We start from the raw sequence: 19741 nt of genomic DNA on the forward strand, positions 1-19741 counted from the left end.
AACCCAGATTTTATGTCTCTTCATTTAAACAACACGAACCGCAAAATGCGTCCTTACTTGTTTTATGAGCCCACAAACATCTCAATCCTTTAAAACATAGAAGTGAAAAATGAATCGATGGCAAAAATGTGGTGACTGTATTGGTCCAGCTCACCCACATCCTGTATCGTTTTCTCACTTTCAGAAACTGAAATGACTTATTTAATAGCTGCGTTTACTAACAAAAAAATGTTTTATTATTTTGAAAATTACTAAAAATGTTCTCTCTGTTTCCCCCCAAATCAACATGCAAGCTCACGTGGTGAGAGCAGAGCGTTTGCATAGATTTTACGCAGCTGCGGGAGAGATATGCGATCAAAGCGCATAATATGCGGAACAACAGCGTGTTGGAACAACCTCGGCTCTTCACTTCCTAGTGTGGCGTCTGACTCTCTCCGTTCAACACATGCAGTCCGGGCCCGGAGGTAGAAAGATCCAATCTGTCCGCTGCTCTCACTGCGGAATTACAGGAGAGGTGGCGCAATTTGGGGAATTGAAAAGTTTGGATTATGTTAAGTTTTTCACCGCGTCACTGGACGGAGAGGCTTTGATTTGCTTTTTCCTTCACCTGGAAGCATAAAGTCTGTGCTGCGGCCGCACACCGGGCCTACCTGTGCGGTCTTGTCCGCACCTCAAGGAGGGGAGGGCGCGACGCCAGTAGGCATACCTTTTGCCTTATAAGTTTCTCTCTCTCTCTTTTTCTTCCTTCCTTTCTTTTTACTCTGCTGCACCCCATTTCTCTCTCTCTCTCTCCCTCCTCGCTCTTCACAAGCCGGCGGATAAGGGATCTAAACGCCGAAATGTCGACAAACGAAAGGGCAACCCGAGCTCTTAAAGAGATTCTGCAAAAGCCGGGAAATGACGTCTGCGCAGACTGCGGCGCGCTGGGTAGGTGGAAGAAAATCAGCGTTGCCTGATCCAGTTAAGTGTTTGATGAATGCCAAGGCATTTAGGGCGCATAGGAAGGTCGCGGAGTGCCACTAGTTTAGTTTGAAATCTTGCAGATTGGTGTCTGATTTGAAAATGTGTGACAAAGAATGCTGGGATTTCAGGAGAATGGGGCTTTAACTAGACCACAGGTGAAGTTGTAGTGGCCTCCTTCTGCTTGGTGTGTGCAACGTGGAGCATCCAGGGAAGAAAAAAAAAAGAAAGAAAAAGCCATGAGAGTTGAACAAGACTTCACATGCTTGAGTGTAGGGCGGTGTAGGACTTGCACAGAACACACCCTTTTTTTTTCAGCAAAGACCAAAAAAAAAAAAAAGTATGATCTGCCTTTTATTTATTTATTTTTCTCCCATACAGCAAAGAAAATCTGAACATTTAATGCTGAAATCCACTGGAGAAACATAAGTTCACTAATCACACTGGTCAACAGTCAAAAACTATTGTCTGAGGTTTTTCCACCTGTTTCAGGGTCATTTTGATGAGCTGAATCCAAAAATCACTTTGACTTTGCTCATTCAGGTCAACTTTCTGAACTGTGGAGCAACATGAGCATCAAAATACATGACTTGTTCTCGCATCTGGATCGGTTTCCTGAGAATCTGGGATCAACGAGTGATGAGCAGGGACAGAACGGGGACACAGGGACAGAAAAGAGACGGAGAATTTTACACAATGTTCGATTCACGTATCCTTACTCTTATCAGTGTTTGTTATTCAACTTACAGAATTCCAAGTTTGTAACATTTAGTTAATGCGCTCCGTTAAAAAAACATTATTTTTCTCCTATAACCGTTTTTGGATGAGAAATATTAATGAACTGATGATGTCACAACAATGTCATCAATTAAATTTCTCTGAATCAAATTGGAACAAAATCCAGGCCTGATTGAGAACACTGGATGTCATTTTCGTATTCAACACTGTAAAAATAATCCTAATTCAGTTGAAAAAACATAGACAACTTCCAAAAAAATATTTTTATGTAACCCAGTGTAATCATTGGCTGGAACACCAACAGTCCATTGAAGTAGGCCTGTTATGATAACAAATTTTGCTGAACGATTAATTGTCTCAAAAATTATTGCGATAAACGATAATATTGTTTGACGACCTTTTAACACTGATTTAATGGAAATGACGTAATAATGCATGCGATTTCCTGCCAAAGGTAGATGCACTTTATTTTCAAAAGAACACTTTTGAAAATAAGTGGAATTTATTTTATCAGTTTAAACTGATAAACAAAACAACCAAAAACAAAAATAAAATGGATTCTCAGTCTCCATTAACAAAAAATGAACTTAAATAAAAACTAAACAAAGCCAAAGTGGAAATAAATACTGCATTCAACCAAGAGTGCAGATTATGAAGTCTGTATATCATGTTGCCCTTCAGTAATAATTAGGTTTAAATAGAGAAAATGGGCACATCGACTACCTGATGCAATAGTTCACACTACATGATTTTTTTGCCCCGATTTTCCCCTTGCGACAATCTTAGAACGGACAATCGTCCGTTCTAAGATTGTCGCTTGCGATTTCGTAACTAATCGTTCTGTTGTGTGTGGTGTGTTACGGTAGATCGTTGTTGCCGCTCCGATCCAAATCAGGTTTTCCCCGACTGGGAACTTTAACGCAGCTTGTTGAATGTGACAGGTAACCAATCAGAAAGCGCGGAGGGAATCCGCGCTTTATGATTGTGGACATTGGACATGATATGTGGAAACAACATTAATGTTTATTCAACATGTTGGGCAAAGAATACAGCAATGACAAGGAGAGCAGTTGGAGCGAAGTTGCTACCGCAGTTGATAAACCCCGTAACTTTTCAGCTGTTCTTCGTTAACGTGACGTAAATAGGTTATAATGATTTTCATTATAATGCCGATAATTAAAATTAGGTCGATAGTTTTAATTCATAGTACGATTAATTGATTTATTGTTTATCGCGACAGGCCTAATTTGAAGTAAGTTATAGATCCATTAAATACAGAGAAATCTGATGGAATATGATCACTAAAAATATTCCTAATTCAGCAAGAAAGTACCTTACTGTAATAAATGCACTCTATACTTTTTTGGGGCTCCTGTTACATGAATTTTTGCATCAGTGCATCCGTAGCGTCGAGGCATCCTCATCCTGCTAATGTGTTAGAGGAGATTATCTGCATAGCATCCTTCTGCAGTTATTCCCTGTTATTCTACAAAGCATTTTCCTTCCACTCAACTTTCCATAAATTTGTTTGGATGGTAGGTCGGGTGATCGGCCATCTTGTTTTGCAAAGCGGTAACCGGATGACAGTAAAATGTGACATTTCTCTATTTAAAAATTCTTGATTTTTTTTCTTTTTTCTCGAGAACCTGGATTTGTCAGCCGTCGTTGAGTGTAATCAATAATCGTCAGTTTCTTCAAGATTCTGTTTATTTGTCATGGTTCAGGCGTACGCGGACATTTTTAGCACACTAGCTTAAAAGCAGCTTTAAGAAGGAGATCTAAAATAACTAATATCACACGTACGAACACATACTGTTCTGTCAAACACGGCCAATATTTTAAGGTGCCAACATAGAGATGACTGTAAACATAAAATATAAAAACATCTCACTCTCAGCATGCAGCGCCAACGTGTTGTAAACAAAGATAAACATAAACTGGAGAAATATCCCTTTTGAATCACTGTTGGATCAAAACGTGGGGAAATGAGCTGTACTTTTTGAATTGGAATAATGAAATGAAATAGTTGAAGTTTTATTGATCCAAGTTGAAGTTTTATTGACCTTAAAGGTGTACACTTCTCTTCTAGCAACAAAGCCAAAATTAAAACGAGCTCAACAGTCATGTTCTGTTTTTTTTTAGTTCTATACTAGCTTCTCAACAATAAGCACACTAATCTGCAAAGCAAAAAGTTAGTAAAGCTGTGCCGTTGTGAGGATTTATATCACTGCCAGATTGTCATTTCATCTCAGTCTGTGTCTTTGAACAATCTTAAGGAAGTGTAAAGGTGTTGGTTGGTCTGATGTACCTTAACGGCCTTCCGGTTAAGCTTCAGCCAATATTCTTCCTTCTTCTTTGTCCTTGAGTAAGTAAAGATGGTCACTCTGTGTGCTTTTTGGGAGCATTCAGAAACTTTGATTTGGGAGGCAGTCAGGGATCGGTATTGACCAACCGGCCACATCCAAACTCCAATCTGCTTGTGACTTATTTGGAAAATTGAAAGAATGTTCTTCCTGCTCAGACATCAATAATTTCTCCTGATAAGGTCAGGGCGGTCTTTCACACACAGGAGTCGTGTTTACCGGCAAGCTGTCAAGATGGGGGTTTTTCGGGGAGGAAGACAAAGCAATGAAATGATAACTCTAAATCTTTTAGCTTAGAGGAACAGAAAAGACAAATGAACCTGGAAGATTTCCTGCTTTGTGTGGCATTGTTCCAGGTGAGCCTTACGGTAAGAGTTAAAGGGTTTATTGAGTTAAAGTATTTTATCCTCACCTAGCAGAAACTTTGATTTGCTGTCTGGCCAGGCACGTCATTCCAAAATGCTTTTTTAAAGCAATAACACGGGTGATCAGGATGGAAGTTCTACTAACACAACTTTTAGAAATGGTGGAGTACTTATTTTATTCTTGTTGTCCAGCAGCCCGGAACAGGAACATCTAGTTTACGCTTCACTCAACTCAGAACAGGAATAAAACCTATAAGTTGGAACAAAAAGGCCCAGAGAAACTCCTATTAGTTTATAAATTGTGGAATACTTATTCTTATTCCTAAGAGAAACTCCTGTTAGGTTATAAATTGTGAATTACTCTTGTTGTTTTGATTATATTTTGCTTTTCTTCCGTTATTTATTTTGTTTTGTTTTGTTTGTGTTCCCTCTAATTCATGTAAAGCACTTTGAAATGCCTTGTTGCTGAAAATGTGCTATATAAAATTACCTTACCGAAATAGATTTTCTTTCCCTCCTTTTCCTAGTAAATTAATTCATATTGAGTTCATGTGATCCTTCATGTTTTAACATTGAATGTGGCGCATTGCTCTCGCTATACGTCTAGATTTTCTTTCATTGAATTGAAACGTATCTAAAACATCAAACGCTGATTTTCTGGAAAAATACACATAAGCAATAGGACTGGAAGTACAGTGCATCCAGAAAGTATTCAAAATGCCTCAGTTTTCCCACATTTTATGTTCCAACCTCATTCCAAATTATGTTAGTCTAATTCTACACACAAATACTCCATTATGACAACGTGGGGGGGAAAAAAAGTTTTTGAGTGTTTTTCAATTTCATTAAGAAGAGGGTAGTGAGTAGCGTGTACGTAAATATGATTGGCAGCGCTAAGACCCACCTCCTGGCTCTGATTGGTTGTTTCTGGTTAGCACTGGGAGAAGGCAGAGGAGCTCAATTGTGTTCACAGATGATCTGTTTCACACCAAACTGTCACAACACAGTGACAGTTTTAATACGTTTATAAAAGTTGCATACTGCAGCTTTAAGTCCGATTGAATGAAAATGTCTGACGGGCGCCTGCCGTCCAACCTGATGGAGGTTGAGAAGTACTGCAAAGAAGAATGAACCACCTTGTCTAAATGAAACTGTGACATCATTTTCAAAAAGGCTGTAATTATTGCCAAAGGCGGCTCAACAAGGTATTAAGCAAAGGTTGTAAATATTTACCCAAATGTGATTTTTTATTTATTTATTTATTTTTGGTTTTCTCTCTTTAACCAGTTTGCAAACTGCTCTAGATTTTTTTTTTTTCTTACATTGTCATGGGGTATTAGTGTGTCGAATGTTGAGGAAATAGATTAACTTAACAGTATTTGAAGTGAGGCTATAGCATTATAAAACTGAGGAACATTGAGTACTTTTCAGACATACTGTATCTCTTCACTATATCATTTAGCGATGGTAACACTTACATCTTACACTCGAGCTTTAAATTTTAATATCTAGAATCTCCTTTTGTACGTATAGCACAGGGACTCTATTCTGGTCTTTCAGTTTTGATTTTTTTTTTTTTGACTTTCTAACCTGCGGCAGATCCGGGTTGGGGCTCCTGCTCCCTTGGTGTGTTCATCTGTCTGGACTGCTCTGGAATCCATCGCAACATCCCCGAAATCTCCAAAGTCAAGTCCCTGAGACTGTCCCACTGGGAGGACCAGGAGGTTCAGGTGAGAGGTCAAAACCAGCGACTCCCAGGATCTCATCTGTTACAATGTAGTTTTTTTAAAAAGAGGATATAAAGCAAGTGAGAAAGTAAATAAGGAGGCAAATTTATAGAGGAAGAACAAAACATGTATATATTTATGCTAAAAAAACCCCAAAAACTGCAGTTTCAATTTCATAATGTGCCGTTTATTTTGACTGGCCCAACAAAGTATTAGCTCTGCTGCTCCATTTAAAAAAAATAATATTTCCAGTAAATTCTACAACGTTCTATTCATGACTGCTTCCAAGATAAATATGTTCACAAAACTGCACTTAGGGCCTAATTTGATATTCTCCAAATTTCCCAGCTGAGTCGGGATTTTCTTGTTTTTTTATGAAGGTTTGCGGTTTCCTGTGTGGGGAGCCATTTTACAGATTTACAAAAAAATGTAACTGGTTATCAGTAGTTGTACTTTTATCTGCTGTACAAAGATGCGATAACACAGTGAGTTAACAGAAAGGGGAGAAAGCTACTCAGCTGAGTTGGAAGGCTAAAAGCTAGCTTGACAGTCGTGTTAGCTAATTTGAGCAGCTTAAAGATCAACGGGAAAAACAGCATAACTATATACAATGTTATATTAGTAGATAATGGAGATTAAGCTTATCAACGTTGCCTTAGCTGAATGATGTACAGGTTGCTGTACCAAAGTTATTCTGCCTTTTAATAATCTATTGTATTCAACGGATGCTAGCATTTTAAATGTCTAAAATTAGCTAAAACTTGGGTCTGTCTGGCTAGTTGTTAGCTTTGCTCTTCCCTCAGGATTTTTCACTTTTGTTTGCTGGTTTTATTCTTTATTTATCAGGGACAGTGTGTAAACACATTATTCTTCACAAAATTTTGTCAATTGGAGAATTACACCAGATTAAGCTCAAAACTACTTTTCATCTGTAGGTTGTATGGCGGGTCATAACAACAATAAAATACATTCAACATGTGTTTATTCCATCTATAGCTATTCACACCAAGCATTTTTATCAATTTATAACCATTTAGACAATTCTTCAATCTATAATTTAAATTAATTTGATCAATTTACATCGCAAATAGTCAAGGTTTAATGTTGAGTATGCTAATTTCCTAGTATTTGCGTTCTGACCTTTTGGGAGAAATCAGGCCGATAGAGGCATAATTTTAGAATATCTATGTCATTGCAATAGGAACTTAACTTCACTCATACAAATCCAACAGATAATTTTAATCACTTAAGCTTCCTTGTAAGGATGCATATGGTGAGAGGGAAAGAAAGTTGCTGGTTACTTCTTGTGTGATTTTGCTTTTTAGTTCTTTTCAATCTGGTTGTTTCAAGTTCACACTCAGGTAGCGTTGTGTAGTCAATGTACAGGCATATTTTACTTACATTTTGCATGTTTTCAGGTTCTCACTTGTGTCAGATTTTCTATTAGAACTGCCCAGCAGGAAGAGAGAAGGCGTTTTGGAACTAGCTTTACACAAAAAGACAAAAATATGTAGCAGTTAAGATTTTGGCAAAGGGAGAGCATGCCATGCAACTTAGATATTAAAGCTTTGTGTTGACTAACAAATCAAAACATAAAGCTTCTGAATGTTCACACTAAAGTAAATGAAGTAAAAAAGATTAATTAAATCCTACTTTTTTGCACTCTTATGGTAATTTTATGGTTATTTGTTATGGCAAACAAAAAAACATAACCCTTTTGGTATGGTAAATAAAAAAAACGTTAATGGACTAACAAAACCCACAGGACAATTATTATTTTCAGATTAAACCAGGACATCAGAAACATGTTAACTGTGGCAGTATTATTGTAAAAGGATTTTTTAAACCTTTACGTAATGTTATAATGTTATTCCCTCATCAAAAACATATTTGGAGTTTTGCCTTAATTTTTCCATGCGTGTTTGACAATCTCTTTAGTATCCCATGGCAACCATTCAGCTGTGCAAAACCCCTGGTTAGACCTAGCCCCACCTTCAAGATGAAGCTCCTCCTTCAAAGCTTCCGCATTACGGAGCAGCCCTGCCCTGGGACTTTCCCACTTGGCTCCTTCAGACTAGCCAGCTGCGATTAGCAAACAGCTTTTGGAACAGCACATCTGCTGAGTTCATTATAGGAGCTATTTCTCAGAGCAATGCTGGTAAAAAATTTTGTTTAACGGTTTCAGAAAAAACATGAGTTTCAGAAAAAACATGAGTTTTTAAAGAGACAGAGGTTCAATTTCAAGATGTTAAATATCTTGAAAGGTCGCCAGGCCGAGAATCAAACCTGCGACAGCCGCATCAAGGACTAAGGTGGTGGTGCTGTGGTTAAGCACAACCCACATATGGAGATATGTGGGTTGTGCTTAACCACAGCACCACAGGTTTTCAACTTTCTTTTCAGTCATGTTTGATGCATATAGCATTTTTTAAACTAAAGGTAACTGCCTGTGATATAAAATGGCAACATTTGGTCAGAAAACGCATAATACCGCCCTTTTAAAATCAGTTTCTAAGAAAATATATGTGGACATTTTAAAAGGTTATTTCTATGCTTGTAGAAATGTGCTTTAAGATGGAATATATTCCAAAACGTCTGAATTTATTTTGCCTAATGTGTCCTAATGTTATTGTTCTGTTCATTCATGTGCTGGGGCGTCATTCGTACTTTAATACTGTCTTTTTTTTTTATATGTGTTGTGTGTGTGTGTGTGTGTGTGTGTGTGTGTGTGTGTGTGTGTGTGTGTGTGTGTGTGTGTGTGTGTGTGTGTGTGTGTGTGTGTGAGATAGTTCATGGCTGAAAATGGAAATGGGCTAATGAAGGCAAAATATGAGGCGGATGTTCCTGTCTACTACTACAAACCAACCCACAAGGACTGTCAGTGAGTAACCACAGCTCCACATGCCAACTATCAGAGCTTGAGTAACGTTATACAAAATGGAGGTGATCTTTGAATGTGTGGCTTATCACATGGATGGTCATGTTTCTCCACAGTGCCTTACAAAAGTTTGGTTTAAAAAAAATGCACCAAAAAAAAAAAAAATCGCTTGCACATGTCTTCACTCCTCTTTAAAAACATAAAGTTTCATTTCATTTCTTTTAATTTGACGACTCTAACTAAAATGCAGAGGAAATGTTATCAATAAACGTGTCTGTGCTTTGGTGTACGACTGCGCGCGTATTTGAGAGTTTTATTGAGAGGTCAACTTGACCTCTAAAAGACCTTTAAGGTTAACATGACAAGGAAAGCATTACATAACCTCAGTCCATTTGCCGTTTGATCAGTTAGCTTTCTGAAGTGTGTGTCTTTCCGTTTTGTTCATGTTTGCTCAGGGTGCTGAGAGAGCAGTGGATCAGAGCGAAGTATGAGAGGAAAGAGTTCTCGAAACCTGGGAAGAGCTTGACGTACGAATCAGGTGAGCGCGCACAAACCCTCACACGAACTGTACAAAAACAAAAAAGCCCTGGCCCTCGAATAATCACGTTTTGCTTGCATCCTGCAGAAACGAGAGAGGGCACATTGATGAAAAGGGGACGGGACAACGGGCAGTTTCTGAACAGGCGATTCGTCCTTTCTGAACGAGAGGGCAATCTGAAGTACTACACCAAATATGACGTAAGCAGCAGCTCATGAGAATCCAGTTTGGTATGATGATGGAAAAACCTTAAAGCACATTCTGCTCTAGTCTACACCCACTATACAAATACCCCTAAATATAAAAGATTTTAAAGATAAGAAGTGTATTCGCAAATGATTTCTGTATGATTTAGGGTTTGGTCTCTCATATTCACATATTCAGTTCAACTGAATTCCAGGTTAACTGAACTAAACTGACGGCAAAGACAGCAAAATGAGTATTTGCCTTCTCCGTTGTGTTTGTGCAAGTTCAAACAAGTTTACTGTGGAGTGCGTCTGAACTGTTCACCATCCAAAATAATTATTCTCAGAAGCTGGAAACAAATACTGTGTATAAAGGTCACAAAAACTAAACAAAACCAGCTAATGTTTCCATAACAATAAGGACTTTGTGTGTTCCAGCTTATCATATATAGTTATCTGATGTCTATTATTACAAATATGTGTTGTGATCTGAATATTTGACAAACTGATATCACTGCAATAATGGCTATAATCAATCAACTGTCATAGATTGAAAAACCGTGACGCTCTGCACATATAGGATTTTAATTATTAAGCACATCCATATAGCCAATTTCTGCGTTTGCACAGCCAGTTTATAAAAACATAAAAAGTACAACAGCGGTGGCCTCTGATTTTCTAAACCAGTGGTTGTAAAACTTGGTTATAAGGAACTGGCGGTTATAAGGAACTGGGTTATTGGTTGAAGGATACAGTTTAATTGTGTTCCTTCTTACTTAGAATAGCTTGAATGGACAAATGTTAGAGATGCATTTTGTTTAACTTGTCTTTTTAAAAGCATTGAATCTTGTCACTGAGTAGATCAGTAAGGAAATCTCACTGGTTTTCAAAATAGGATTTGAAACAGAGCAGCTTAAATAATCACCAGCAGTTGTTTCTGTTTCATTAGCCGCATCTCCACCGACCGTAAAAGCGCTAGGATGCTTTTCGGCTTTTTGGCTGTATTGAAATTGCTGTGTTTCGCCAAACTGAAATGAAAACACTTTTTTTCCACATCACACGAATCACGTGATCAACAACCAGATGTTACTACTGCTGGAAAAGACAAAGAGGTCAACAAGAAGTGGCAGGAGGAGGATGACGCCGCATGATTTAAAAAAAAAAAAATACTTATCATTTGAACAAACGTATTTATGTTTGATTTTAATTGAGTTTCTTTGTTAAAGGAAGCACCACAACTGCAAAATTGTATTGTCTTGTATTACATTATATACATACGTATATAATCCATTCCCTAACATTCTTGTATATTCTGTATATTCTGTATAATCTGTGCATATAGCTCCCATATTTATATTTATATTTATACACAATATCTATATCTCTTTGCCATAACCCCTTATAGTCCATACATACATAGTCTTGTACATCTGTAAATAAATATTTATATCTCGTAGAGCACTTCTGGATAGATGTAAACTACATCTCGTTGCTTGTACTTGTGACAGTGCAATGATAATAAAGTTGAATTCTATTCTATTCTATTCTATTTTTTATTTTTTTTACACTAGTATAATGTCAAAAAGGAGTTGTAAAGGAAACGCAGGTATTGACACGCAAGTTTGTTTGGGAAGTTCTCAAAGTTTTGTCTGAAAAAGCAACAATGCTTTAAAACTTTTTTTTTTTTTTGCTTGTTACTAAACAGTTCGGCTCCAGAGTTGACTGATCTATATTTAGCTTGAGCTGGGCCTGGTCATGGTGCCAGAGTTGGGCGCCATGGCAGTAGACAAGAGGGATTTCAGTAATTATATGATGGTCAGTTTGTAGCGACATTCATCTGCCATTTGCAACCAGCTGAGTACGCCTCGACTGAACCTCCACTTTCACTGCCTTCTGCCTCTCGCTTAGTCGCACTTAAATAAAGCAACACTCAGCAAACTATACTTAGAGTTTTAATAACCCTCTGCTGATTCGTTTAGGCTAAGGAGCCCAAAGCAGTGATTAAGGTGGACACCATCAATGCGACATTCCAGCCAGAAAAGATCGGAAATCCCAACGGCCTGCAGATCACCTACCTTAAAGACTACAGCACCCGGAATATCTTTGTGTATCATGACAGTGGCAAGGTGAGAATCACACACCTTGTGTATTTCTGTTTAGTAATGACTGGAAAACAGAAGCCTGATTTGAACATCTTTCAGTGTCTCGCAGTTCGATTCAGAAACAATTTTTAACTCGGAAACCAGTTTTTTCTATTCAGATGTATCTAGAGATTCTGTTTAAATCGTGTGATTGATGAAAGGATAAGACAATGTAAAAAAAAAAAAAAATTATATATATAACATTTATTTTATTAAGGAATTTTACACTGGTCCATACTGTTTTAAAATTTTATTTTTCTTTATATTTTGGGAAAATTAGGTTTGTGTGTAAAATTCTGTAGCTTAAATTATCAGCAGTAAGTTAGCTTTGCTGCCCAGCTTTTTCTTAAACAAAAAAAATCAAATTAAAAAGATTTATACAAAATGTCATTTTACAAAAAAAAAAAAAAACAACCATAAAACTTTTGAGCATTTTGAATCGATTCAGAAATGCCAGGACTAGGAATTGTGGTTCTCTGTGGAATCAAAAATTTCTCTCCACCTCTATTAAACAATGTAAAGTATAATTTAAATCATTTGTCGTCTGTCTAGATAGATGTGATGAATATGCTTTCTAACTATCTCGCCGGTACTGTTGAGGAAGAGCCGATCATTTGTGCCAGTCTTTGCTTCCCGGTGGAATCCATTATCGGATGACATTCAAGCATCACATGCATCATTCTCTGTCATCCAGAAACACAGTGGAATATATTGAGCGTGTTTCTGTGTGATTTATTTGCTGCCGTCTGTCACCCGGGACTGAGGAGTTTGCAGTAAAATCAGATCAGTGTCATTGCATTAGCGGCGATCTGCAGAGTTGCTTAGCTGATTTTCTACTTCAGGGAGTGTTATAGTGGAATAAAGTGGCACACCAAGCTTTCCGTCAACTCTTTTCCCCCCCCCTGTTTTTAATCTGTCAGGTAGTGAGTTTGTGACAGCTTCAATTGTAATTGCAGTTTCAAATATCAAAACCACTTAAGCTAGCTGGAAACGTTCATATATATATATATATATATATATATATATATATATATATATATATATTAGTTCTAATTAATTTTAATCAACTTGCACTGATTGTGTTAATCAGACTTTGTTGTCTTTGTTAATAAACAGTTAGGAGTGTCACCATAAATTTTGCTCTACGATAAATTGCCCCATAAGTTATCACGATAAACGACAATATTGTTGTTTTGAGACCATTTTCAAGTAATATAATGGTGATGGCAAAGTAATGCAGGAACACATTCTTAAATATAAATAAGCATTAAGTTCTAATGAACGTTTGACAATGGAACTGGGAGATGTTTGAAATCTGCAAAATAAAGAAACAAAACAGAAACGACAAAGACATTGGATTATGAAGTCTCTGTAAACAAAATTGTCTTTCATAAAAAAGGACTAGTGGAGACCAAAGCAGCAGACTGAAGATGGGTTTTGGTAGGAAGAGAGGGAGAGAGAAAGCAGAAGAATGATCAATTATGCAATTTATTGTCTCTTGTATAAGTGATATATCAGTGATATAAGAGACAATCTACTAAGAAATAAAATAAAAAATTGCTCATTGTTGGCAAATTCAGCCTAAGTACCCTGTAATATGGGTCCATGTAGAATTTGCATAAAATTCTCCATGGAAAACTGCCAAAATGTTGAGGTGAGTTAAAATTAGCGGCGCATCATTAAATCTCCAGTGAATAAATCGCCCAATTTCCTTAATTGCATGAAAACTCAATCTTCTTTACCTCCACAAAGGCATGGTGCCACAAAATTTCCACAAAAAATTCTCACGTTTTGCTACAATTACAATAATAAAATGTATTCCATTGGAATTTATGACATACACCAATATAAAGTAGTGCATAACTGTAAAGTGAAGGGGGGGGGAAATAATTTTTAGTTTTTCAAACTTCCCTTTTTAATTTGACACCTTTTAGTTTAAAACCTGGTGTAGTTGTGTTTACAGGTGACTTAATTATTTAACAGAGTCTATATGTGTGTAACTTTGCCTAGGAGTCAATGTGAAGAAATCAGATGTTTGGTAAAGAAAATGATTGATCACTTCTCTGTTTTTTCTTTTTTCAGGAAATTGTTGACTGGTTTAATTCAATCCGTGCCGTTCAGCTTCAGTATCTAAGAGTGGCCTTTCCCGGCGCAACTGATGCCGAGGTAGACGCATTAACCTTTCCTAAAAATAATTGCTCATGGTTGACCATACTGAGAAACTTTGTGATTCCTTTTCAGCTCGTACCCAAACTTACTCGAAACTTTGTCAAAGAAGGATACATGGAAAAAACCGGCCCCAGGGTAAGTAAATCTGCTGCTGCTTGCCTGTACATGTGCACAGCTGTAACTCCTCCACCACGACTTATTTATTTTACTTTTCTGATTTACCCAGCACAACAAAAGCCTCTCACTATCCCCCCCCCCCAAAAAAAATAGAAATCGATTTTTCTCATTTAATTTTCTCAAATTAGATTTTTCTTTAAAAAAAGTGTTCTCTAAATTTTTTAATTTTTTCCATGATTTTTTTGTTAATTATAGAAAGCAACCTGTTCTATACTTCACAAGCAGTCAGCATTCGTTTTTATTCTTACTTGTGGTCTATTTCTTATCTCTGTTACTGCAAGTAAACTGGAGAGTTCAGTTAAATTGTGTCCAATTGGTTATGCAGCCTTAGTGTGTCAGACTGATCCCGTCTTCCTTTAGGATCAGTGTTTAACAAGATAAACACATGTCTATGTCCCACTTTTATTCCAGCTCCTGGTCTCCTGTCCCTAATTGGGGGGAAAAAATAAAAACAGAATAAACATGGCTAAAAGGTTAACTCGGCTGTCAATGCGACTGATTTTTACCTGTCTGACTGGATGGTAGACGGCTGACCAGACCTGCCGTATTAACTTTCCTCTGTCTGAGGAAATGAAAGGCTCCCTTGTGAGAACTCTCTTAAATCTCATCTCTCAAGTACAAACGCGGAAGCCACATATGCACCGTGCAAATAAACAAAGAGTCGTTTGTAAGGATTTGTGTAAACACGCAGGCATGTACCAGTACCAGCACATGTCTGCGTTGGTTAAATCGGCCCAGACGTCTCGTGTTTTAGTTTAGTCAGAATTAGCTAAATTATTTCCATGAATGCCACAGTGATACGTCAGGGATTTATTTGTTAATATCTGCAAAATCAGAAGTTTGCATCCATTTCCTCGGTATTTGGCAACATTGACTTGGGTCAAACCTTTAGGGTTAGGGTCAGTCAGGTTTGTAGGCTCTCTCAAATATACCCACAAATTCTCTAAAGGATTTTGAACATTGACTTTGTTGTCCTTAAACTCCTTTGTAACCACTTTGGTTGCAAGCTTGGGGTTATTGTCCATTTGCTTGTGTCCAAGCTTCTACTTACTGGCTGATGTCTTCAGATGTTGCTCCAATATTTCTACATTATGTTCTTTCCTCATCATCATGGCATCTATTTTCTGAAGCGCACCAGACCCTCCTCCAGCAAAGCAATCCTAAAACCTGATACTGCCAACCTCCTTACTTCACAGTTAAGATGATACAAGCATCCCGGTTTTTCCTCCAAACGTAACGATCGTCATTATGGCCAAACAGTTCCGCTTTAGTTTCATCAGACCACCGGACCAAAGATGAAGATGTCACTGTGTTCATCTGTAAACTGCTTTCTGGATTTATTTATTTATTTTTAAATAAAGGCTTCTTCCTTTCGGCCCATTTCGATGCAGAACACATTTCAATGCAAATTATGTTTTACCAGCTCCAGCATCTTGACAAGGCCTTTGGCTTTGGTTCAATTTGTACATTTCGGGCCAAAACTCATTCAGAATGATGGCCGGACATTTCCCATCGCGTCTACACTTGTATATAATTGTTCAAACAAAGGAACGCAGCAACTTCTAGACATTGTTCCGAAGGATGAATCAGACTTTTGCACCTCTACAATTCTCTTCCTGATGTCTCGACTTTCCCATCATGTCAAAGAAAAAGAAAATAAAAAAGAGCGCAGTGTGTTTTAAGGTGTGGCCTTAAAATACAACCACAGGTGTGACTCTAATTAGCTCAAATGACTCAGTTAACCTATCAGAAGTTTCCAAAGTCATTTTTCCCTCATTGTTTAAATACATAGAAATTATCATTGTGTAGATGAACACTTGCACTTTCAGACATTAATAAATGAACATCTGAAATACTTTCTCTTATTATTGTAGCAAATAGAAATCATTTTGGTAACTCTAACTGGTAGAAAACAAGAGAAGTTTGGTCTGATTTAACTCCTGACAATCAGGAAAAATAAATATCTTTTTATTCTGTGTATGTATGTGGTGTAGGCAGATGAAATGACTCACTAACCTCCTGCTTTTTGAGTTGATTTAGTTGCATTTGAATTAATTCATGAGTTAGATGCATTTTGGCACAAGCCCACAGGAAAAAATGCGAGAAAAACAATCAATCTCTCGATATTTAGAGATGTTTTCCGAAAGAACTCCAGTGGAAAGCCTTTACCGATATCACCAATTGTCGATTGACGGTTTGACAGAAAGAATTTAGAGTTCTAAATTCTTCTTTTCTCTTTTCTAAACCAACCAGCACATTCTGGAAACGGACCGGAGCACGACATGCTTCAGTTTAAAATGCACAGACAGTGCTATCGATGTGAGCACGATGCCTTACTGATTCCATTTCTGGTTTTGTTCCCCGTTCGTCTGCGTAGCAAACCGAAGGCTTCAAGAAGCGCTGGTTCACACTGGATCAGAGACGGCTGATGTACTTCAAAGATCCACTGGTATGAGAGTCTGTTCACACACACGCCGGTTCATCTGCAGCCACACAGAGTCGTAAAAAGTGAATGGTTTCAATCTTTGAACTTTTTTCATCTTGCAAAAGTAATGGTTTATAACAGGACTCTAAGAACAACATTCAAAATTTTTAATATGCTGAGTAGAGGTGAAGTCATGTTGCAGTGGCTAGAAAACAAGATTTGATGGTACTTTTCCATGATTTGAACCTGTTCAGTAACCAGGTTTCTGTAGTTTTCACAAGACTGAGTCAAAATCCCCCCCCCCCAAAAAAAATTTAATTCGGTTTTTGGAAACATTTTCAGTTTTGACCCGTAGTCAAAACTACGAGTGGGCGATAGGGATTAAGGTTTTATCACTACATTTTGCTGAGCTATTGTGATAATGATAAAAGTGAAAATAAGAACTGTTTCATACATGTTTTTTTAGGTAACTGCGACTGTATGTCACAGCAAGCATAGACCCACAAACACAATAAATGCTCTTGAAAAATGTTCCCATTTGTAACATGCTTCTTTAGGACATCAGTCACGTAAAAAAGTGGGATTTCTGTCACCAACCTGGACACGGTAACTTTATTTAAGAACATTTTTGGGAGGGTTTAAAACATCGTTAATTGGAATTTATCTTGACAATGATAAATCAAAATTCTTTTCTGAAGAAATTTATCACGATAAGTGATAAGCGATACGATAAATGCCCACACCTAGTCATAACAAGGTGTGTACCAGTTAATATCAGTTAGTTTGTCTTATTTAAAGTGCACTAAAATATTTACACTAGAAACTAGACACGGTTTGAAGTTTTGCAGCATATTTTTGCTTTAATCATAATGAAGGTATGATTATAAAATAAAACTGAAAATACTTTTCTACTATATTCACTCTCATTGTGTGAATATCCAACCAGGTATATAAAAATAAAATTGATTCATTAATAAAATAAGAAAAATAAACAGTAGTATGCTAAAAAATAGCATACTGGAGATGACTAAAACAAAATGTTTTTTATGTTTGCCCCTTTCTTCTATTTTGCCTGTGTTTGAAGGATGCCTTTGCTAAAGGTGAGGTATTCCTGGGGAACAATGACAACCATTACAGTGCTTCTGCCGGCTTACCGCCTGGGACCCACTGCAACGGCGCTTGGCAATATGGCATCACTATAGAAACACCTGACCGCTCCTTCCTGTTTACGTGCGAGACGGAGAGTGACCAACTGGATTGGCTGAAGCACTTCAAGAATGTCATGAACACTCAGATGTCCCCTCAGGATTACACAAGTAAGGATTCAGACTTGTCTAATGCTTTTTTAAAAATGATTTTATTAGCTGCAAGGAGGTTTACATTGACTTTGGATTTTTGTTTGTGTTCAAAGTGGAGGCCCTGTTAAAGCACCGACACTGACAGACCAGAGGCCGTTTCTCCCCTCAACACCCACCATCAGTCTGACGGGCCCAACACTGACCCTGCTACTCAAAAGCTGGCGCACGTCACATTATCCCAAAAATGTGGACTTCTGGAGTAAAAGTGAGAACAAATGTACCAAAGTATTGTCTGATAGGGTTAACTGTGCTTTAATTTTGATACCACTTTTTTTTTTTTTTGACCCTTGTATCATGAAAGCTTTTTACCGTAGAACAAAGTTAGTTACGTGTCCCGAGTCAGTCACAAAGACATGTTTTCTATCTTTATTACTCGTGGCTTATAGCTAATGGTGTATAATAATAATAATAATAATAATAACATGCAACAATAAACTGTAATTAATTGAATCCATATAAGTATATTCTATCTAGCTATCTCTCTCTCTATCCATCTGTCTATCTAGCTACAAAGCAAGCTAGTTATTTTTGTAGCTAACTAGATACAAAATTAGCTATTCTTTTAACTAGCTAGCTGACTATTTTTGTAGCTAGCTAGCTATTTTTCTGGCTAAATAGATATTTTTCTACCTAGCTAGCTTAAATTATGTGATGGTAAAAGATGCTTTTTTCCTATTGTGTTGGCTATTTCTCCCTAAGTGTTTATGTTTTGAATTTGTAATTTCTTTTTTACTGCTAGTAAAGTTTTAGGTATATGCACGGTTATGGGAAACACTATGGTCAAAGCTTTATGGATACCCAAATGTTGGAGCTTTTTTTTTTTTAGCTGCTGTGGTTACAAGGCTTGGTATTCTGTACAGTAAATTACAAAAAAAAATGTCTATTTTGCAATGTTCCTATGGGTCGAAATGTTGTCATTTATTAGAGAAGAAAAAAAATCCTATTATTGACTTAGCAGAATTTTAATTTTCTAGTTGTAACATATACCTATATTTTTTGATTACTTCTCCCAAAAGATCAGAGTGTCTGTTACTTTTTTTTATTCAAAAAGACATATGCATACTTTTTATAGTATTCTTACAAAAAAAAGTACATATGGAAGCCAATTTAAAAATCTATTTTGAGCAAGATGCTGAAAACAATTCCAGCAGTTGTATGACTTAGCAGCACCTCCATGTGGTACAACACTTTATCAAAACTAAAAATGCTTACAAATTTATTTATCCAACACCTGCGGTCGTGCTAAAAGGAAACCCTACCCTCTATTTATTTTATAGAGGGGAGGGTTGATCATAAAATTTAATTTTAGGATTTTATTTTACGATCAATCTGTTGTTTAAAGTTCAAAAACATTTAAAGCCTAATCTCAAGTTTACAAAATATATACAACTCTAGAAATTGATGAGGATCTTTTTACCATGGCTGTTACTGTTGCCTTTTCATTTTGTGATTTCTCTGTAATTTCAAAATGTACTCGTCTCAGTTTAATTTCCATTAGAAGTATTTTCTTGACTCACAATTGCTGACTTGCAAAAAATGTTGACTAATAAAAACCTGATTTCTCAAAAAAAAAAGACATTTGTGTATAAATCTGTGCTTTTAAATTCACGAAAAAACAGTTCAAGATTTAAAAAGTAACTGAACCACAAATTAACTTTTTTGCAAATAAACTGAATAAATTGGGTTGTACGTAACTTTTCTACAGAATGGTTTTTAC

General features: G+C 36.9%; 1 protein-coding gene across 1 annotated transcript; it reads left to right on the forward strand.

Moving 5' to 3' along the window:
• The first annotated feature begins 391 nt into the window (after positions 1-391).
• LOC114144327 (arf-GAP with dual PH domain-containing protein 1) lies at positions 392-19598 on the forward strand. Its single transcript, XM_028017032.1, has 12 exons — positions 392-696; positions 812-927; positions 6026-6156; positions 8943-9034; positions 9487-9569; positions 9657-9769; positions 11734-11880; positions 13978-14061; positions 14137-14199; positions 16619-16690; positions 17751-17982; positions 18078-19598. Exons 2-12 carry the CDS (start codon positions 840-842, stop codon positions 18104-18106), a joined length of 1134 nt encoding a protein of 377 aa, XP_027872833.1. The 5' UTR covers positions 392-696; positions 812-839; the 3' UTR covers positions 18107-19598.
• The last annotated feature ends 143 nt before the right edge of the window (positions 19599-19741 follow it).

Source organism: Xiphophorus couchianus, chromosome 5 (genome assembly GCF_001444195.1).
Source record: "Xiphophorus couchianus chromosome 5, X_couchianus-1.0, whole genome shotgun sequence".
NCBI classification, from domain to species: Eukaryota; Metazoa; Chordata; class Actinopteri; order Cyprinodontiformes; family Poeciliidae; genus Xiphophorus; species Xiphophorus couchianus.